Here is a 22,610-nt window from a genome sequence, read left to right as displayed (position 1 = left end):
ATAATAATAATATGCCATTTAGCAGACGCTTTTATCCAAAGCGACTTACAGTCATGCGTGCATACATTTTTGTGTATGGGTGGTCCCGGGGATCGAACCCACTACCTTGGCGTTACAAGCGCCGTGCTCTACCAGCTGAGCTACAGAGGACCACGTAACTCGTATTAGCATGGACATTGCCATTGTAGCCAACTGGGTGGGGATTCCAATAAATTGTGAGCAATCAGCCAATGAAGAAGAAGAAAATTGACTACTAAAAATGGAGATAGCCTCAATGGCGCTGCCCATGCTGTCACAGACGCTATAATGGCACAATTACAAATATGAGCCATCTATCTATCTCTATGGCATGTTGTTCTGCCCTCTCATTGGCTAGCATGGTCCCACCTGAAGTCGCCTCCTCCCGCCTGCCTTCCATCTTTGAGGACATGTATTTCCATTATTAGAGTGGTCACTTGACTATCTTGTCAATATAATAGACAATCTTTGGCTTGAATGCGCGACGTCCCTATTTGATGACGTCATGGCCCAGCGTTTGGGTGTATTAATTCCGCCGATTCTGTTGCAAAACGTTTCTTACACGGAAGCAAACGGAACTAAACATGGAAGGGACCTACCTGAATTTGTCCAAGTCGTTTTGTTTGCTTCAGTTTGGTTCTTAAACGCTAAACTGTGTCCATAATGAATACACGCCAGTACCCATTAGTCAGATTCCGTTGCAAAAACGTTTGGTCTGTTGCAAAACGTTTTGTAACGGAAATTAGAGTTTCTAGTTGATAAATTCAGGTAGATCCCTCCCCGTTTGGTTCTGTTTTCTCCGTTTGGTTCCGAGAGTAAGTGATTAACGGTTTCACAACGCAAACCGTTTACTCCAATTAGAAAACGTTTTGCAATGAAAACGAGTTTCTGTTGGACAGATTCAGGTAGGTCCCTCCCCATTTCGTTCCCGTTTGCTGTTTTTTTTGTAAATGACGAAACGTTTTGCAACGGACTCCGACTAATGAATACACCCCTGTGGTGTGCAGTGCACTACGCAGCTAGTGACAAATCAGTGCAGTCCCATTAAGTCTCAATTAAGTGAGTCAGTCATAATGTAGTTAGTTTGGTTCATTTATTAAGGTACACATGTTTAATAAATGACAGATGTTTGAACGCAGTGTCAGAATCTAGACAGAGGAACATGATAAGTGTGGTCGCCTACTAAAGCCTCAGTAACCTGGAAAGAGAATTGTCAAAATGTTTCCAACTTCACTTGCTAAAAACAATGCAAGTACAACTAATACCCAATTGAAGGCTACATTAACTAGCCAGTCACTCTGATTAAAGCCAAATGACCCATCCTTATTTGGTTTTTATTTTATTTATTATTATTATTATTATTTGGCCCAGTTTTTTATGAAAACGTAAATTATATAATGAATTAATTAATAATTACAAAACAAGAAAAGTGCTAATGCAGAAGTACTCATTTACATAATATATCTCAACTAAGATCATATTATTACTTTGACAGTTAAGTGCTCACTATCGCCACACACACAGGAACTTTAAAAGGGCGACAGGTAGCCTAGCGGTTAGTGCGTTGGGCCAGTAACCGAAAGGCCGCTGGTTTGAATACCCAAGTCGACAAGGTAAAAAATCTGTTGATGTGCCCGTGAGCAAGGCACTTAATCCTAATTCGTTCCAGCGGCGCCGTACTACTATGGCTGACTCTGTAAAACAACACATTTCACTGCACCTATCTGGTGTATCTGACAATAAAACATATATTCTTATTATATATTTTAAAGCCATTAATAGATGTTGACAAACAAATGGTGAAGATCCATATAGAACGGAAATACTGTTTGTCCATTTGTCCATTGTTTAGGACCATACGTGTGCTACCGATCCTGAATTTCTTATTATAGTGATCTCCAACTAAACCAACAAGATATATCGTATTTCACTCATAATAACAGAAAAACTTAACCATAACATTGCCGCATTTCAAACAACATTAGCCATCTCTGCTCACACGAGGTACAGTACACACACAAGGAGAAAACACCGCTTAAAGAGGAGCAACTTGAGTGAGGAACGGATGCTTTGCTCCGTACAACTTAGATGTCTTTATGCTGGTGTCGTGTGACTGCTCGAAGGGAAGGAGTTACAAAGCTGCTATTTTACTCGCTTCTCGGACGCCACTCAAATAGGCTCCTGTTACCGTCTGAGGAAAGTGCCTGTTGGTTGCCTAGAGACAGAAAGACAGGAGAAAGACTCATGTTAAAATCAGGGGCCGTATCTGTCAAGCATCTCAGAGTAAGAGTGATGATCTAGGATCAGGTCCCTCCTGTCCATGTTATCTTATTCATTGTGATCTAAAAGCCAAAACCGATCCTAAAATCAGCAGTCCTACTCTTAAAAAGTGTCTCATGGATGTTTCTCTTTCGTGTGAAGGCCTGTGGTAATACATTGGTGTGTGTCACAGGAGGTTGGTGGCACCTTAATTCGGGAGGACGGGCTCGTGGTAATGGCAGGAGCGGAATCAGTGGAATGGTATCAAATACATCAAACACATGGTTTCCATGGTTTCCAGGTGTTTGATGCCATTCCATTTTCTCCGTTCCGGCCATTATTATGAGCCGTCCTCCCCTCAGCAGCCTCCACTGGTGTAAGAGGATAAAAGGGGTCAGAGGTCTTACCTCCCCAGCGAAGAACACTTTTCCTTGCACATCTTCAGCAACGATGTCATAGGCCTCCCCACTGCCTCCTGTCTTTACGAAGCTGTATGACATCTGAGACCACATGTCTCTGCTCCACCGTGTCACAAAGTACTTCACCGGCTCTGGGACCTCCTACAATGAAAAATACGTGAAAATACAGATACAACATTATTTATTTATTTGTCATTTATTTTGAATACCTTAAATGTCATTTGTAGTAGGCCTAAGTCCTATTGTAATGTGTGATTTTCTCTTCAAAGTACACAGTTGTTCTACCTGCTCCTTGAAGAGTTCACGCAGGACCATCATGCACTGATCAGCAACATCTTTGTCCTCCATGTCCCTGATAGAGGGCACAGCTTCACCGGTGATGACGGACATCAGGACACTCCGCTTTCCCTGCGGAACGGGCCAAGACAGGAACACATCTTTTTCTCTGGTAAGAAACCTTTTATTTACGTATTCAGCGTAGATTCCTGTCCATAATTCAACAGGTTCACTTCAATGAACATGCTGAAAAAAAACCCTCAGCTGTCTCTTAATGTCTACATAATAATGTCTACAACAAGTATTTGACAGCATTTCTCTCCTTTGAAATAACAGATGATTACATAGTAGTTAGTAAGCATAAAGTACAAAGATGATTGCTGGTATCTCACCTGTGGATCCATGTCATAGAACACACCAAACATCCCTCTCTTGTCAGGACTGGGTGGAATGTGGCCAAAGTAGTCTGCTCCTTGAATCTTGCTGTCCCAGAAGCGAAACGGGAACTGCAGAGCAACCTGAGAATAGGAATGTGTGTTAAGACAGTTTCTGGTGACAGGGTGAACCAGTTTAATTAAGACACAGTTTCTGGTGACAGGGTGAACCAGTTTCATTAAGACACAGTTTCTGGTGACAGGGTGAACCAGTTTAATTAAGACACAGTTTCTGGTGACAGGGTGAACCAGTTTAATTAAGACACAGTTTCTGGTGACAGGGTGAATCAGTTTCATTAAGACACCGTTTCTGGTGACAGGGTGAACCAGTTTCATTAAGACACCGTTTCTGGTGACAGGGTGAACCAGTTTCATTAAGACACCGTTTCTGGTGACAGGGTGAACCAGTTTCATTAAGAGACAGTTTCTGGTGACAGGGTGAACCAGTTTCATTAAGACACCGTTTCTGGTGACAGGGTGAACCAGTTTCATTAAGAGAGTTTCTGGTGACAGGGTGAACCAGTTTCATTAAGAGACAGTTTCTGGTGACAGGGTGAACCAGTTTCATTAAGACACCGTTTCTGGTGACAGGGTGAACCAGTTTCATTAAGAGAGTTTCTGGTGACAGGGTGAACCAGTTTCATTAAGACACCGTTTCTGGTGAAAGGGTGAACCAGTTTCATTTACATCACCCAGACTGTGTTGCAGCTCTAAACCCTTACCTTTTCAATGAGACCTGCTCCAAGACTGTGGATGGCTTTCAGCTTTCTTTCAGGAAGAGGAGGGTTGAATTGAATTATATTCTTCTGGAGTAATGTCAATGGGACTGTCACCAGAACCTAAAAAAAGACCAAATAAATGTTCCCAAAACAAGAGTGGAGTGTCAGGGAAGACAACTGTACTATAACAGCTAATAGTAAGAGTGGAGTGTCAGGGAAGACAACTGTACTATAACAGCTAATAGTAAGAGTGGAGTGTCAGGGAAGACAACTGTACTATAACAGCTAATAGTAAGAGTGGAGTGTCAGGGAAGACAACTGTACTATAACAGCTAATAGTAAGAGTGGAGTGTCAGGGAAGACAACTGTACTATAACAGCTAATAGTAAGAGTGGAGTGTCAGGGAAGACAACTGTACTATAACATGCATAATAGGAAGTTCATTGCTCTGTAAATAAACAAATGAGTCCTTACTTTCTGTGCTGTCCACTGAGTCCCATTGGATGAGGTAACTTTGACTATATCCCCTGAGTAATCGATAGCTTGAACCTACAATGAAACAGGTGCACTGTGATTGTGAGGCATTGCTCGAAATGCTTGGGTACCAAAAAAATTGAGAAACCTCTCGCTTTTATCTAACTATACACTACAACCAAGATGAGAGGATGAATGACAATGAAAGGAACATAGGGTGCCCCCCAATAATATCTCCTTTCTCCTCCTTTCTCCTCTTACACATTTAAAAAGCATTGAATTGCTGAAGGCATTGGCTAGTAGGAGTTTCCAGCATATTTCTCATACCAGTCATTTCCTTTCAAATCAGTGAAGGAAAGTGAACAAGTGCACTCTGGGAGGATGGAGAGATAATTGGGACACAGAACTTGATGGCTCACCGGGCTCTTGATGCGGATGTCGAGGCCCTCGGCCAGTTTGTTAAGCACAGAGGAATAGCCCTCTGTCAGCAGTGTATGGTCACCAGAGAACTGAGCAAAGAACTCATTATGGTCCCAGGATCGAGCCGACACCTGCGAACACACACACACACACACACACACACACACACACACACACACACACACGTGTAAGGACTATGTTTAGGGGTTAAAGCAACAACAACAAAATCCCATGACTGAAACTTAAGTCGATCTCAGATCGATCGTCTGGGGCCAACTTAACCTCCCCTTTCATGTAAGAAAGTCATGACCATCAAGCTTTTAGGGAAAGAGTTTGACCAATTCCAGTGCCCTTCCAGTGCCCGGGATAATTTTTTAGGTAGAAGGACTGAGAAGCTCAGTTCTGGTGACTTTTTAAAAGGACATTCTACAAGCCGACTTGGTAAATAGGTAAACTATTCTACTATGGGGTTGTCTGATTTTGTTTTAATAACAACATTACATGGCAAAAAAATAGAACCATCCTCCCGAGTGATAAAGTAGAGGCTTTGAATGACTTTACCAGCAGCTACAGTAGGTTAGAGACTGCTGTCTGAGTCTTTACCAGCAGCTACAGTAGGTTAGAGACTGCTGTCTGAGTCTTTACCAGCAGCTACAGTAGGTTAGAGCCTGCTGTCTGAGTCTTTACCAGCAGCTACAGGAGGTTAGAGACTGCTGTCTGAGTCTTTACCAGCAGCTACAGTAGGTTAGAGACTGCTGTCTGAGTCTTTACCAGCAGCTACAGTAGGTTAGAGACTGCTGTCTGAGTCTTTACCAGCAGCTACAGTAGGTTAGAGCCTGCTGTCTGAGTCTTTACCAGCAGCTACAGTAGGTTAGAGACTGCTGTCTGAGTCTTTACCAGCAGCTACAGTAGGTTAGAGACTGCTGTCTGAGTCTTTACCAGCAGCTACAGTAGGTTAGAGACTGCTGTCTGAGTCTTTACCAGCAGCTACAGTAGGTTAGAGCCTGCTGTCTGAGTCTTTACCAGCAGCTACAGTAGGTTAGAGACTGCTGTCTGAGTCTTTACCAGCAGCTACAGTAGGTTAGAGCCTGCTGTCTGAGTCTTTACCAGCAGCTACAGTAGGTTAGAGACTGCTGTCTGAGACTTTACCAGCAGCTACAGTAGGTTAGAGAGTGCTGTCTGAGTCTTTACCAGCAGCTACAGTAGGTTAGAGACTGCTGTCTGAGTCTTTACCAGCAGCTACAGTAGGTTAGAGACTGCTGTCTGAGTCTTTACCAGCAGCTACAGTAGGTTAGAGACTGCTGTCTGAGTCTTTACCAGCAGCTACAGTAGGTTAGAGACTGCTGTCTGAGTCTTTACCAGCAGCTACAGTAGGTTAGAGACTGCTGTCTGAGTCTTTACCAGCAGCTACAGTAGGTTAGAGACTGCTGTCTGAGACTTTACCAGCAGCTACAGTAGGTTAGAGACTGCTGTCTGAGTTGAGCGCTGCAGGAGGTGCGCGTTATAGACCGTTTAATTCCCTTCGTCTGAACATCGGAGTGTCATCAACAATCATGCATGTCAGTTCAGTGCACACAGTGTAACAGAGAAAATTAAATATTTGAGAATATTTCATAGAACAGACATGATGTCATTTCCAAACCAGATTTTATTGCACATCTTCACTGATCTAAAAAAACGACCTCTCCAGAATCCATACGATGGAAAACCGTTGCTGTGAAGGAGAACTTTAACCCCTGACTATGTTGTCATAACTCTCCTAGGGTCACTTCATCAACTGTTACATGAGCCAGGGTAGGAATGATCTCAGACCTGCTCCAGTGTGCTCCCACAGGCATACTCCAGGTTGCTGAGATGAAACTGAAGCACTTTCTCCTCCAACTGGCTGAACTGGACCCCAGACTCCTGAAGGAATGTCTTGTAGACCTCCTGAATTTTCTCTGGAAGTTAAAATTGTAAAATGATAGAAACTAGAAACTGCCCAAATGTCTATCACTACTTTGTACTTCATATATAAGCAAACCAATGAGAGGAGTGACTAGGGTTGCAAAATTCCGATAACTGTCCCAAAATTCCCAGGTCGTCCAGAAATCCTGGTTGGAATATTTCTGGAATCAGGAGGAAATAAGTATAAATTCTGCGATTCCTCTAAAAGCCGGGTGTACACTATATGATTTTGGCTCCTATGTAGCTGTCCCAGACAAGCTTTTGAGCTCAGAGACCAAATCCCCAGGTCGTTGCCTACCATGGGCAGCCGTCACCGACACTCTTTTAATGTGAGCGGGTCAGAGGCACAATCTGAGGGCTACCGATCTCGTCTTCCGAGCTGTCCCGATATTTTCAAACATGTTTGATTTTATCGGCACAAAATCTGCAATGCTCCTGTAAGTGTGAGATGCGCAACGACACGTTTTGAGAACGGTGATGAGCAATAGCCAATGAGAGCTCGCCAGAGAAGAAGCCAGTGAGATGATGACGTTGTTTCCCATCACCCAGAATGTGTAGACTAGAGCAGGAGCAATGACTACTGCTAGTATGCGTTTGTACTTGCCTTTAACCAAAGCCCTAAAGTATCAAATCGTTACACAAGCAATGTTATTCAATTCTAAATGTTGGCTAGTTATTTCAACTCTGTTTGGCAAGCGTGAATGTCTGACTGAAAACGTTTGAGGCTGCTTTGAGCCACAGCTTGTTGTAGCTACGTTAAATCCAAATCACATCATCGTTTGGCGAGACAGCGTGGTATGGGGAATCCTCAAGACCAAGTGATGAATCTTGTAGCGTGTGACCACCGTCTGTGCCACATCGTTTAGTGTGCCCACCACTACGTTGGCAAGACAACAAACTACAGGAAAGACGGTTGTTTAATGTGAGAGGTTCAGCGATGTTAGGATTTTGAAAGTCGTGTAGTGTACACCCGGCTTTACTGGGATTTCTGTCAAACCTGGGAATTTTGGGAAAAATTACCAGTATTCGCAACCCTAGGAGTGACCATAAATGTGTTGTACCTCCCAGAGGGGTGTCCTGGTTCTGAGACTTGTCCTTCCTCCACTCTGACACCACATCCAGGATGGCGTTAAAGTGAAAGTCCATGCGCTTATCGATGGCCGGGTCTGTGGCACTCCCTCCCTCCTGAAACAGGTCACATCTCTCCCCCAGCTTGTGCATATTAATGCTGAGCTACATACAAGAGAAGCAACTGAGTATGTGAATAGTTATAGGACAAGTAAATTAGATAAAAAATACAAAGTTCTTGGGTTCAACTTTGGGTGAATGATTAGAAATGTTGACATTGAAAAATCCTGTTTTCAAGGTACGGTTTTGTGAGTGAATGACTGAGTGCCAGTAGTTTGTGTCAGTGTTGTTACAAAGAATCTCTCACCTTGTTACAAAGAATCTCTCACCTTGTTACAAAGAATTGATACTAAGAAATCCTTAGGCGCTGACAATTTAGACCCATACTTACTTAAGTGTGCCGCACCTATCATTGCTGGTTCAGTGACACACATTTTTAATCTAACATTAAGCACAGGAAATATCCCTAAGGTGTGGAAAGCAGCTTTTGTTCTGCCATTACATAAGGGAGGTGACGGTAGTGATTTGGATAACTATCGACCCATCTCTAGGCTCCCTTGTCTGGCAAAGATCCTAGAATCTATAGTCAACAAACAGTTACAATCTTTTCTTTCTGTTAACAGTATTTTTAGCCCCAATCAATCTGGTTTTAGATCTAAACACAGTACCACATCGGCCACTATGCTTGTTGTAAATTATATTGCAAATGCCTTAGATGATAGAAAGCACTGTGCTGCATTTGTAGATTTGTCAAAAGCTTTTGACACTGTAGACCATGCTATCCTTTTGAGTAAGCTGTCATCTATAGGACTGGGCACTGATGCACCATGTCGATGGTTTTATGACTATTTTAAAGATAGAACTCAGGCCGTCATGGTCGAAGGGGTCAAGTCTGACCCCTTACAGTTACTTAAAGGGGTCCCTCAGGGTTCAATAATCGGCCCACTATTGTTCTCACTTTATATAAACAACATTGGTGATGATGTCAGATATTGCAAATTCCATTTATATGCAGATGACACAGTGATGTACTCTATTGCTCCAACAGCGGACCAAGCTTTGATGCAGTTGGAGTCTGATTTTAGGATACTAAAGGGGTCTCTTTTACAGCTTAAACTTGTTTTAAACGCTAAGAAAACAAATGTCATGTTTTTTTCTAGGTCTAAACTCTCAATTAGAAACACTTTTGTAATCACTAGTTTGGATGGTACTCAAATTAAACAGGTCTCTGCATATAAATACTTAGGGGTATGGTTAGATGATAGGCTTTCTTTTAAAAAACATGTTACTGAATTGGGAAAAAAGCTCAAATTCAAGATAGGGTTCCTTTACAGAAACAGGGCTTGTCTGTCCTCCGTAAATAGAAAACAAATTGTGCAGGCTACTTTTATGTCCGTTTTAGATTATGGTGATATTATCTATATGTATGCATCGGCAAACACATTAAAACCACTGGATGCTATTTACCATTGTGCACTCAGGTTTATCACAGGTGATAGTTACAAAACTCATCACTGTATCCTATATCAACATGTGGGTTGGGCCTCTCTATCTGTGAGGCGAGAGCAACATGCTCTCTTGTTTATTTATAAAGCACTTCTTTTAAAACTACCTCCATATATGTCATCATTAATTTCCACTAGATATACTAATCTCTCATCTTGTTACAAAGAATCTCTCACCTTGTTACAAATAATCTCTCACCTTGTTACAAATAATCTCTCACCTTGTTACAAATAATCTCTCACCTTGTTACAAAGAATCTCTCACCTTGTTACAAAGAATCTCTCACCTTGTTACAAAGAATATCTCACCTGCTCACTCATCAGTGCAATTGGGTTGTTCACACAGCCGTTCACAATCTGAGCCCCTCGACCCACTGTGACGCCGCCCAGCGATGTATCATCCCACACCCGCCCTCCAATCCGCTCACTCGCCTCAAGCATCACCACCTGTGATTGGATCAAACGCTTGAGGTTAAAGTTCATGAAGAGGGCACAGCCACAGAACTCATCAGCAGTTATTCATTCAATATGTTGTGAACAATATTATGTATTCCGCATTTTGGACCTAGAACATCTTATGGGTTACAATAGGAGTAGGTTCCATATCTGAATTAACCCGAAAATCAGACACCCAGCTAGCACATCTGGTTCCTTGGAAATTGTGGGAACGTACGTTATTGGTTCCCATTGGTTCTGAGAATGAAGTCATATGTTTCCTGACCGGTAAAACTGAACGTTTCTTAAACGTTCTGAGAATGGAAGTGAACATTTCACCTGTTCTGGGAACATACATTTTCAGGTTGCAGGGAGGTTCTGAGAATCTTTTACTATGGTTCCCTGAAAGTTTTCCTGGGAGATTTTATTAACATTCTGAGAACAAAAATTATAGGTTATTTGAAGGTAATTAAATAACGTTCTGAGAACATGTTCAATAAGACTTTTAATAACACTTCTAGCTTAGTTTGGGTTAACTGCTTTGAGCTCAAGCACAGATAGGTCATAATGGAAATTAATCATGCAAACAATTATTTTTTATTGTTGTACGGAGTCAGTGAGATTCAAACCTATGATCTTCTGTTCTCTATCCATGGAATTAGTCCTCTGCGCCACCAGGATGGAGCTAGCATGCCATGTTTTTTTAACTCATACAAAGCTGTTCATTTTAATCTATTCAAACAGACCCCATTTCAATGGAAACAAGCACTCATTAAGATCAGGTGTGCCCAATTAATGGAGAACACACTTAACAAGACAGAGGATAGAGAGAGTTTTGTTGACGCTGAGAACAGAATGTATATGTTTTTAAATAACATTCTCAGAACTTTGTTTGAACATTACTAATGTTATCTTGTGGTTTTTATGGAAAGTTTTCATAATGTTCTGAGAACATGACTTTAAATAGCACCATGAGGAAACCTGTAGAAAACGTTATGCTAAAGTACTGAAATTCCCACAGAAGAACGTTGTTTCTTAACGTTCTCTGAACAATTTGAGAATTGTCTTTTAAATAGAATCATGAGGAAACGTTATGCTGAAGTACTGAAATTCCCACCTAAGAAACATATGGCTCTCAGAATGTTACGTGCTAGCTGGGTATCCTGCACCATTCCCAGAACATTGTAGGAAGGTTTTATGCAAAATAACCATAGGACAACCACGCTCTCACCAAGCTCTAAGAAACATACGGTTCTCAGAACGTTATGTGCTAGCTGGGATGTTTCTCAGAACGTTATGTGCTAGCTGGGATGTTTCTCAGAACGTTATGTGCTAGCTGGGATGGTTCTCAGAACGTTATGTGCTAGCTGGGTATGGTCAAGACTGAAAACAAAACGGAACACTTAAAGTAGTTCTACATTTTAATCTGAAAATATTACCTGCATGCCAAAGTTCTGCAGCTGTCGCGCAGCAGCCAGCCCCGATGCCCCGGCTCCTATCACAATCACGTTCTTCTGCAAAGACCAAACAATTCAGCATGAGCTGCAGAACATAACTGGACAAAGTTGATGTTAAAAGACTAGACACAGATAGACACACTCACGTTGTGGTAGCGCTCGGGAAGCAGGGGCTGTTTGACTGACAGAACCCCAGTGTTGATCAGACCCTTCCTGGTCATGAAGTGAAGCACCCTGTCCATCTCCTGTACGCAGCGCACACGCACCAGCCCCCGCACAATGATGTGAGGAGCACAGTTCTGGGGCGTCAGCACCTCCTAGACATGAGAGGAAGGGACGTATTTAAATCATTATCACCAAGCCCTGTTGTGTTTAATTGATCGAAAATTCATGTAATTTCTCCTAGGTCATATAACTACATTGTTTTTCTCACTATTCTATTTGGCAATTCTATTAGTCTCTCATCGAATATAGGTATGTGACTAGATGGCTGGGTATGTGAAACACCATGTGGAAAAGGAAGTACTCTACACACACCAGGTGGATGAGTGGATGACCCAGCCTACCTACCGAGGAAGAGGAGACGGCGTGCCTGATGAAGAGCTCCTGTCTACCAGTATCTGACTCAGGTTTCTCCCTGCCTATCTGATGAAGAGCTCCTGTCTACCAGTATCTGACTCAGGTTTCTCCCTGCCTATCTGATGAAGAGCTCCTGTCTACCAGTATCTGACTCAGGTTTCTCCCTGCCTATCTGATGAAGAGCTCCTGTCTACCAGTATCTGACTCAGGTTTCTCCCTGCCTATCTGTCATCGATGCTCCCTCCACTCAAGCTACTGACTGCCTTTCCCAACTGCCTTAAGACATCTGAAGCTGTGGAAGACCATCAACCAGGAACTGACAGATCACTACATTTATTTTTGTTTTCAAAGCATCTTTGAGATTCTTGTTTGTAATGAAAAATCAATTATTATTATTACTACTACGATGCTTCCAAAGTGTCTAATTTAAACAGTGTAGGACTTATCTGTCTGGCTACCTTACAGTCCCTGTGCCAGGAGGCCAGGATAAGGTTGCGCAGGGCCAGGTACATGGTGGGGTCACGGGAAAATTCTGGAAACTCATAGAGCTCATCCAGCTCCATCATATCCGGTCGGACACACAAGGCCTTCCCACACTCGTTGGGCTGGTAAAAGGGCTGGAAGTATGGACACAGCCCTGGAACTGAACACAAAGTATGAGTTATAGGATACGTATTTACTGACCATGAGTGACTATTGACGTTCAACAGACTAGCTAAGATAATAGAAACAAAAGTATCCTAGACTGGATATTAACTACTTGGCGATGTACTGGTTCCTTAGCTCTGGTTCCTTATCTCTGGTTCCTTAGCTCTGGTTCCTTAGCTCTGGTTCCTTAGCTCTGGTTCCTTAGCTCTGGTTCCTTAGCTCTGGTTCCTTAGCTCTGGGTCTTCTCTATCATACACCCTTCTCAGTGAAGTAGAGCACCAGGGTTGAGATGTGGATTCTCTCCCCACCCTGGATGGACTTACTCTGTGGCGGGACGGCTCTGCAGTGCTCTGCCCTCAACTCAGCATGAGAGTGGTTGCTGGTGGATCCTGAGGGGCTCATGCCCACACAGTCAGGATAGTAGGCTGTGAGGAAAGGGCTGGCCGGGCTGTCCTTAAACAACGGGGGCAGGATCAGCATGGAATGCCACCAGCTGTCGATCACCTCCGCCACTCTCTGTGGAACACAACAAGGTTCTGAATAAGGACAAGGCTGCAGTGATACTTTAAATTGTTGACTGAAGATGCAAGGAACTCGGAGGGTAACTTTTAAAGACAGTCACTCACCAAATCTTCTGGCAGAGAGCACTGGTCTGGCCCTTCAGTCTGTAGATGTAAACACGTGATATTATGGCACAAACATGAAATGTCTATCAAGTTATTTTTGATTATGTTGTTGTCTCTTCCTCCTACTACTTCCTGTTTACCTTGACATTGTTGAACTTCATGCCACAGCGATACGTGGCTGCTAGTGAGGCAGTGAGCTGGATCTCCTTGGTTAGCTGACGCCATTTCCCACAGTCTGGCTTGGTGCATTGGACCTGGAAACCAATCACATTGGAGTGAATGTGTTTGAATTACTCATTTGATGGAGAGTGGCTGCATTGACCTGAATACTATTCCAGTTAGCTAGACATTTTTGGTTGAAAGGCAGCTGTGTTGCTCTCACCCAGTATGGAAGCTGTTGGTCTGCCATGAAAGCTTTGAGACTGGGCTCACTCTTCCCATTGCCAGTCCAAACCCTCTTCCAGGATGCATACGTCTCATAGCCATCTTTGTGACTGATAAAAACCAAGGAAAGATATAGTCATTACATTCAGATCAACAGAGAACAGGTGTCTATGATGACGTGTTTGACAAAATGAAAATGTTATTTATTAAATTCGACTGTTAACCTTCTATAGTAGTGATCAAAACACTCGTTGCAAAAGTGCTCCCCGCAGGACAAATGGTACCACCGGGAAGTGTAGCCATTTTTGGCGCACCTGAAAAAAAGACAGAGAGCAGTTAGAAACCTGTCCGCAAGCACTCACCTCACTGAATGTGATGTCATACTCGTTCTCCGTTGTGTTCCAACAGGTGGCATCACTCATACGGGGACGCTTGTCCCTCAACTGATCAGTGCAGGCAGAATCGTCACACTATCTGATGCAAGGCAGTGGCCGTGTCCAAATTCCCATACGTTCTAAATAGTAGGCATTTTTGGGTATACGAAAATATAACGTTTTATAGTATATGACATTTCGAAAAGTTAGTATGCTTTTAAATGCCAGGATATCCTACTCATTTTGGCTTTTCATCTAGTACAATTCACTGCACACTATTGAGGAAGAAAATCGTATTTTCAGAACCATGTGTGTTTGACAACAGCTGATAAATCAGAGAAGGTGACGCGCTGTACCAAAATGAACGAACGGCGGGAATCAAAGCAATTGACCATCAGATGACGCATTCTCAGTATGGATGAGTAGTATGTTGATATTTGTTGCTTAGTGCATTCATTTGTACTAAACAGTACCTTCTAAATAGTATGTAGTACGATTAGTACACAGTATGTAGTTTAGTTGTCACGCTCTGGCTCCGGGACTTTGCATGTTGAGCCAGGGTGTGTTCGTTTCGTGGTGTTCTGTTTGGTTGGGTTGTTCTATGTGGTTGTATTTCTTTGTTTGAATGAGTGACTCCCAATCAGAGGTAACGAGTGTCAGCTGTCGGCTCGTTGTCTCTGATTGGGAGCCATATTTATACTGTCTGTTTTCACCTTGGGGTTGTGGGTTTTTGTTCCGTGTTCAGTCAGTGTTACTGTGGACTTCACGATCGTGTTTTGTTTTGTTCAGTACTTTAATATAATAAAGTCATGTTCGTTTCACACGCTGCGCCTTGGTCTACTCCTTCTCGTCAAGACGATCGTGACAGAAAAACCCACCATACAACGACCAAGCAGCGTGTCCAGGAGCAGGCAGCCTGGTCATGGGAGGAAGCGCCAGGCAAGGAGATGGAGAGGCTGGCGATGGCCCAGGTGGGCAAAGTGTGGTCCTGGGAGGACATGCTCGGGGGCAAGGGACCTTGGGGTAGGATCAAGGCCCTGGCGAGAGAGGAGCAGCGGCGTCAGCAGTGCCATCGTCGGACGGACGAGAGGCACCCCCAAGAATTTTTTAGGGGGGGGCACACGGCATGGGCGACTGGGCAGCAGGAGGCTGCCACAGGGCGAAATAGGAGAAGAGGAGAGAAGGCCACCGGGTTACGGGAGCCATTGGCGAGAGGAGGGAAGGAAGTCGTAGAGGCACGGCGAGAGGGACTGAGGTGGATTGCCAGTCCGGTCCGGCCCGTTCCTGATCCCCGTTTAAAGCCAGTGGTGTGTGTTCCCAGTACGGTCCGGCCTGTTCCTGCTCCACGCACCAAGTCTACGGTGTGCGTCGACAGCCCTGCCCGGCCTGTTCCTGCTCCACGCACCAAGTCTACGGTGTGCGTCGACAGCCCTGCCCGGCCTGTTCCTGCTCCACGCACCAAGTCTACGGTGTGCGTCGACAGCCCTGCCCGGCCTGTTCCTGCTCCACGCACCAAGTCTACGGTGTGCGTCGACAGCCCTGCCCGGCCTGTTCCTGCTCCACGCACCAAGTCTACGGTGTGCGTCGTCAGCCCGGCCCGGCCTGTTCCTGCTCCACGCACCAAGTCTACGGTGTGCGTCGACAGCCCTGCCCGGCCTGTTCCTGCTCCACGCACCAAGTCTACGGTGTGCGTCGACAGCCCTGCCCGGCCTGTTCCTGCTCCACGCACCAAGCCTACGGGGTGCGTCGTCAGCCCGGCCCGGCCTGTCCCTGCTCCACGCACCAAACCTACGGTGTGCGTCGCCAGCCCTGCCCGGCCTGTTCCTGCTCCACGCACTAAGCCTACGGTGTGCGTCGCCAGCCCAGCCCGGCCTGTTCCTGCTCCACGCACCAAGCCTACGGGGTGCGTCGTCGGCCTGGTCCAGCTCGTTCCTGCTACTCGCACCAAGCCAAGGGTGCGAGTCGTCAGCCTGATCCAGCCCATTCCTGCTACTCGCACCAAGCCAAGGATGCGAGTCGTCAGCCTGGTGAGGTCCGTTCCGGCTCCACGCACCAAGCCAAGGGTGCGTATCGTCAGCCAGGTCCGGTCCGTTCCTGCCTCACGCGCCAAGCCAGGGGTGCGCGTCGTCAGTCCGGTGCCTGATCAGGTCAGCTACTCCACTACGGAGTTTGAGCAATCCGCTCCGTCTATGTCCGGTCCAGATCCAGCCAGCGGGGTCAGACCGGACCGGGGGCGCTACGGGGGGATTGTGGAAGGGTGGTGGTCAAGCCCGGAGCCGCCTCCGAGGAGAAATGCCCACCCAGCCCTCCCGTTTGGGGTTTTGAGGCGCGGTCGCAGTCCGCGCCTTTAGGGGGGGGTACTGTCACGCTCTGGCTCCGGGACTTTGCATGTTGAGCCAGGGTGTGTTCGTTTCGTGGTGTTCTGTTTGGTTGGGTTGTTCTATGTGGTTGTATTTCTTTGTTTGAATGAGTGACTCCCAATCAGAGGTAACGAGTGTCAGCTGTTGGCTCGTTGTCTCTGATTGGGAGCCATATTTATACTGTCTGTTTTCACCTTGGGGTTGTGGGTTTTTGTTCCGTGTTCAGTCAGTGTTACTGTGGACTTCACGATCGTGTTTTGTTTTGTTCAGTACTTTAATATAATAAAGTCATGTTCGTTTCACACGCTGCGCCTTGGTCTACTCCTTCTCGTCAAGACGATCGTGACAGAAAAACCCACCATACAACGACCAAGCAGCGTGTCCAGGAGCAGGCAGCCTGGTCATGGGAGGAAGCGCCAGGCAAGGAGATGGAGAGGCTGGCGATGGCCCAGGTGGGCAAAGTGTGGTCCTGGGAGGACATGCTCGGGGGCAAGGGACCTTGGGGTAGGATCAAGGCCCTGGCGAGAGAGGAGCAGCGGCGTCAGCAGTGCCATCGTCGGACGGACGAGAGGCACCCCCAAGAATTTTTTAGGGGGGGGCACACGGCATGGGCGACTGGGCAGCAGGAGGCTGCCACAGGGCGAAATAGGAGAAGAGGAGAGAAGGCCACCGGGTTACGGGAGCCATTGGCGAGAGGAGGGAAGGAAGTCGTAGAGGCACGGCGAGAGGGACTGAGGTGGATTGCCAGTCCGGTCCGGCCCGTTCCTGATCCCCGTTTAAAGCCAGTGGTGTGTGTTCCCAGTACGGTCCGGCCTGTTCCTGCTCCACGCACCAAGTCTACGGTGTGCGTCGACAGCCCTGCCCGGCCTGTTCCTGCTCCACGCACCAAGTCTACGGTGTGCGTCGACAGCCCTGCCCGGCCTGTTCCTGCTCCACGCACCAAGTCTACGGTGTGCGTCGACAGCCCTGCCCGGCCTGTTCCTGCTCCACGCACCAAGTCTACGGTGTGCGTCGTCAGCCCGGCCCGGCCTGTTCCTGCTCCACGCACCAAGTCTACGGTGTGCGTCGACAGCCCTGCCCGGCCTGTTCCTGCTCCACGCACCAAGTCTACGGTGTGCGTCGACAGCCCTGCCCGGCCTGTTCCTGCTCCACGCACCAAGCCTACGGGGTGCGTCGTCAGCCCGGCCCGGCCTGTCCCTGCTCCACGCACCAAACCTACGGTGTGCGTCGCCAGCCCTGCCCGGCCTGTTCCTGCTCCACGCACTAAGCCTACGGTGTGCGTCGCCAGCCCAGCCCGGCCTGTTCCTGCTCCACGCACCAAGCCTACGGGGTGCGTCGTCGGCCTGGTCCAGCTCGTTCCTGCTACTCGCACCAAGCCAAGGGTGCGAGTCGTCAGCCTGATCCAGCCCATTCCTGCTACTCGCACCAAGCCAAGGATGCGAGTCGTCAGCCTGGTGAGGTCCGTTCCGGCTCCACGCACCAAGCCAAGGGTGCGTATCGTCAGCCAGGTCCGGTCCGTTCCTGCCTCACGCGCCAAGCCAGGGGTGCGCGTCGTCAGTCCGGTGCCTGATCAGGTCAGCTACTCCACTACGGAGTTTGAGCAATCCGCTCCGTCTATGTCCGGTCCAGATCCAGCCAGCGGGGTCAGACCGGACCGGGGGCGCTACGGGGGGATTGTGGAAGGGTGGTGGTCAAGCCCGGAGCCGGAGCCGCCTCCGAGGAGAAATGCCCACCCAGCCCTCCCCTGTTTGGGGTTTTGAGGCGCGGTCGCAGTCCGCGCCTTTAGGGGGGGGTACTGTCACGCTCTGGCTCCGGGACTTTGCATGTTGAGCCAGGGTGTGTTCGTTTCGTGGTGTTCTGTTTGGTTGGGTTGTTCTATGTGGTTGTATTTCTTTGTTTGAATGAGTGACTCCCAATCAGAGGTAACGAGTTTCAGCTGTTGGCTCGTTATCTCTGATTGGGAGCCATATTTATACTGTCTGTTTTCACCTTGGGGTTGTGGGTTTTTGTTCCGTGTTCAGTCAGTGTTACTGTGGACTTCACGATCGTGTTTTGTTTTGTTCAGTACTTTAATATAATAAAGTCATGTTCGTTTCACACGCTGCGCCTTGGTCTACTCCTTCTCGTCAAGACGATCGTGACATTAGTAAGTAGTAGGCGAGACAGATTTCGGACACAGCCGCCAATGACTCTATCTGAAAACCACCAGTGAAGTAAAAACAGGAGATGATACCACAGAACAATGAGACAGATATTTCATCCGGTTGCCGTTTCAACTCACTATCAAATATAGTAGTGAGAGGAAGCCCAATGACCAGCAGTGGGAGAAGATGGAACGAGATGGATTTTGGCCATCATTCTGATAATTTACTCATCGATTAAACATTTGATCTCAATACAGTTTTCTGTTTCCCAAAACTACAATCTATTACAAACAGAGTGAACTAAGTTTTGTAGACTTTACCCTTCGCCAGTCTTTTAAAAACTGCACTGTTTAGAAGGAGTGTAAAGGCAACTGCACTGTTTAGAAGGAGTGTAAAGGCAACTGCACTGTTTAGAAGGAGTGTAAAGGCAACTGCACTGTTTAGAAGGAGTGTAAAGGCAACTGCACTGTTTAGAAGGAGTGTAAAGGCAACTGCACTGTTTAGAAGGAGTGTAAAGGCAACTGCACTGTTTAGAAGGAGTGTAAAGGCAACTGCACTGTTTAGAAGGAGTGTAAAGGCAACTGCATTGTTTAGAAGGAGTGTAAAGGCAACTGCACTGTTTAGAAGGAGTGTAAAGGCAACTGCACTGTTTAGAAGGAGTGTAAAGGCAACTGCACTGTTTAGAAGGAGTGTAAAGGCAACTGCACTGTTTAGAAGGAGTGTAAAGGCAACTGCACTGTTTAGAAGGAGTGTAAAGGCAACTGCACTGTTTAGAAGGAGTGTAAAGGCAACTGCACTGTTTAGAAGGAGTGTAAAGGCAACTGCACTGTTTAGAAGGAGTGTAAAGGCAACTGCATTGTTTAGAAGGAGTGTAAAGGCAACTGCACTGTTTAGAAGGAGTGTAAAGGCAACTGCACTGTTTAGAAGGAGTGTAAAGGCAACTGCACTGTTTAGAAGGAGTGTAAAGGCAAACTGCACTGTTTAGAAGGAGTGTAAAGGCAACTGTCCTGTTTAGAAGGAGTGTAAAGGCAAACTGCACTGTTTAGAAGGAGTGTAAAGGCAGCTGCACTGTTTAGAAGGAGTGCAAAGGCAACTGCACTGTTTAGAAGGAGTGTAAAGGCAACTGCACTGTTTAGAAGGTGTGTAAAGGCAACTGCATTGTTTAGAAGGAGTGTAAAGGCAACTGCATTGTTTAGAAGGAGTGTAAAGGCAACTGCACTGTTTAGAAGGAGTGTAAAGGCAACTGCACTGCTTAGAAGGAGTGTAAAGGCAACTGAGTTATTGTACACCTGCACTTCACAAATATGCAAATGTAGGCTAGAACGCGCCAATAGGATATTATAATATATAATAATAATAATATAATATGCCATTTAGCAGACGCTTTTATCCAAAGCGACTTACAGTCATGCGTGCATACATTTTTGTGTATGGGTGGTCCCGGGGATCGAACCCACTACCTTGGCGTTACAAGCGCCGTGCTCTACCAGCTGAGCTACAGAGGACCACTAGCTAGCTCGTGCTTGGCTCTGCCCACCTCCTTGCTTGTTCTGCCAGCTATGGCTAATTTGTTCCCATTTGAAACGACAGGCTGTGGTCCATCTTGGTTTAGTTATAAAAAATATTTGATGATACCTTTCAGAGGCACTAGCAAAGCACACCGGGTATGTGGCCGAGCATCCAGCCTTCTCACATCTTCTGTACTTCTTCTCAGATTGGTCCTCTTCTTCCTCTGTGTCGATGGCTTTTCTTTTGGTCTGGAATCCAATGACAGACAGACTTCAATATCAAGGAAAATATGCTCATTACTGAAAGCAGAGAGATTGGTAAAAGGCAGGGGGCTCTTAATGGGCTGACTGGGTGGACTGTGGCAATGGGTAAAGTGAGTGAGAATGACTGAAGAAAGGTGGTCTCACTACACCACACAGTCCCAAACTAGCCAGAGCCGACGGATCAAGTATTGTGCCTAGCTGAGGTACAATACTTGATCTGCCGGCTCTGGCTAGTCCCAAACTAACCGTATGAAGTCTGTTTTGTCTAATATTATGGTGCATATATACCTGTCCAGGTGGAGGATTATTGCAGCGCTTCGTTCTGACGTTGACCTGTCTACCAGAGGAGCGAAGGGATGACTGACCATCCCCAGATGATGACTCCATTGCTGTCCTCTTCTTGGCACGCCGAGCACCTGAAGCATTTACTGTATAATCTGTAAATTGACCACATATCATATCACTGAATGTGACCATGTCACAGCCTAGATAAAAATGTCATAACACATGGCCTCTCATGTATTAGTACTTAAGTAATAATAGATTGCCAACATGAAGCTTACGTGCTGCCCCATCAACCATTACTCAGCTGCCCAAAACGAACAGCAATTTGGATATGCAAATATGCCACTAGCTAGCTGTAAGCTGGCTAACGTTAGCTCAAAAGCTGAGCTGTCAGACAATGCCGTCAGTGTATGGAAATAGCGCACTAACCTGCATCTGTCAGCATAGCTGACTGTGCTCTATCTCTCCGATTCAGGGTTTATTCCTTTGTTTGAGACGATTTGAAGAACTATTTGTTATCAATCTGTCTTTGTTGTTGTTATTCTGAGGAGGAAATGAAGGCGAAGCCAAAGATAGAAACCGTGGCAAAGCTGACACCAAAACCTACTTCCGGTGTGTCACAACGGGTAAAGTATGCGTTTCGCCTTAGTACTGTTTGGTATCTTCTGCTTCCCGTAGTAGGGGCGATAACTATAGTAACGTATCGGTGGGTCAGACGCATTGAGGTATGGTCGGACGCCAACACATCAACATAAGCAGGTGTTTTTGTGAGGCATCGAAGTAGTTATTTTCTTCCATGTATTTGCAATGTGTTTAATGGCAACTAGCTGAAAACCAGTTGTACAAAGTGGTGGAAAAAGTACCCTGTTGTCATACTTGAGTAAAAGTAAAGATACCTTAATAGAAAATGACTCGAGTAAAAGTGAAAGTCACCCAGTAAAATACTACTTGAGTAAATTATCAAAAGTAAATGTAATTGCTCAAATATACTTAAGTATCAAAGTAAAAGTACAAGTATAAATCATTTAAAACTCCTTATTAAGCAAACCAGATGGCACAATTTTCTTGTTTTTTAAATTTATTTAAGGATAGCCAGGGGCACATTCCAACACTTAGACATAATTTACAAATGAAGCATGTGTGTTTAGTGAGTGCCAGATAAGAGGCAGTAGGGATGACCAGGGATGTTCTATTGATTAGTGTGTGATTTAGACCGTTTTCCTGTCCTGCTAAGCGTTCAAAATGTACTTTTGGGTGTCAGGGAAATGAATGGAGTAAAAAGTACATAATTTTATTTAGGAATGTAGTGAAGTAAAAGTAAAAGTTGTCAAAAATATAAATCGTAAAGTACAGATACCCCAAAAAACGACTTAAGTAATACTTTCAAGTATTTTTACTTAAGTACTTTACACCACTGGTTGTACACGCCGAACTCTGTAAAGCGGTATTTTGCACAAATGCTTTTGCAATGCTCTCATCGGAGGCTTCAACGACTAAGGAGAAGACCTCTGATGAAGTCACAGACTGTCAAAGAATCACTCTCTCAGATGGGTAGTGCTGCCGTGGTCATACAAGCATTTATGGTCATCCAAAAGTGGTACCGATTTATTTTGAGTTTGCAGGGTTCCTGATGAGGGTGCCAAATGCTGAAGTGATGAACCAAATCTGACACTCTATTGTATCCTTGTACAGCTCTGTGACGTCCAAACACAGTGTTGACGGTAGTGGAGCTCTGTGACATCCAAACACAGTGTTGACGGTATGGAGCTCTGTGACATCCAAACACAGTGTTGACGGGATGGAGCTCTGTGACGTCCAAACACAGTGTTGACGGTATGGAGCTCTGTGACGTCCAAACACAGTGTTGACGGTAGTGGAGCTCTGTGACATCCAAACACAGTGTTGACGGTAGTGGAGCTCTGTGACATCCAAACACAGTGTTGACGG

General features: G+C 45.7%; 1 protein-coding gene across 1 annotated transcript; it reads right to left on the bottom strand.

Moving 5' to 3' along the window:
- Window positions 1–1,092: 1,092 nt before the first annotated feature.
- Window positions 1,093–21,259, bottom strand: kdm1b (lysine demethylase 1B). Its single transcript, XM_084156163.1, has 21 exons — window positions 21,093–21,259; window positions 20,667–20,815; window positions 20,242–20,363; window positions 13,953–14,042; window positions 13,727–13,838; window positions 13,485–13,598; window positions 13,345–13,383; window positions 13,042–13,234; window positions 12,529–12,713; window positions 11,638–11,808; window positions 11,474–11,548; window positions 9,909–10,046; window positions 8,028–8,199; window positions 6,832–6,959; window positions 5,019–5,150; window positions 4,600–4,674; window positions 4,129–4,245; window positions 3,365–3,490; window positions 2,982–3,104; window positions 2,685–2,837; window positions 1,093–2,233 (listed from the first exon to the last, which is right to left on the bottom strand). The coding sequence occupies exons 1-21, from the start codon at window positions 21,106–21,108 to the stop codon at window positions 2,150–2,152; spliced, it is 2,514 nt and encodes an 837-aa protein (XP_084012289.1). The 5' UTR covers window positions 21,109–21,259; the 3' UTR covers window positions 1,093–2,149.
- Window positions 21,260–22,610: the final 1,351 nt, after the last annotated feature.

This window comes from Coregonus lavaretus (assembly GCF_964263955.1).
Source record: "Coregonus lavaretus genome assembly, chromosome: 3".
NCBI classification, from domain to species: Eukaryota; Metazoa; Chordata; class Actinopteri; order Salmoniformes; family Salmonidae; genus Coregonus; species Coregonus lavaretus.
The sequence above is the reverse complement of the archived record's forward strand: the minus strand, read 5'-3'. Positions and strand labels throughout refer to the sequence as shown.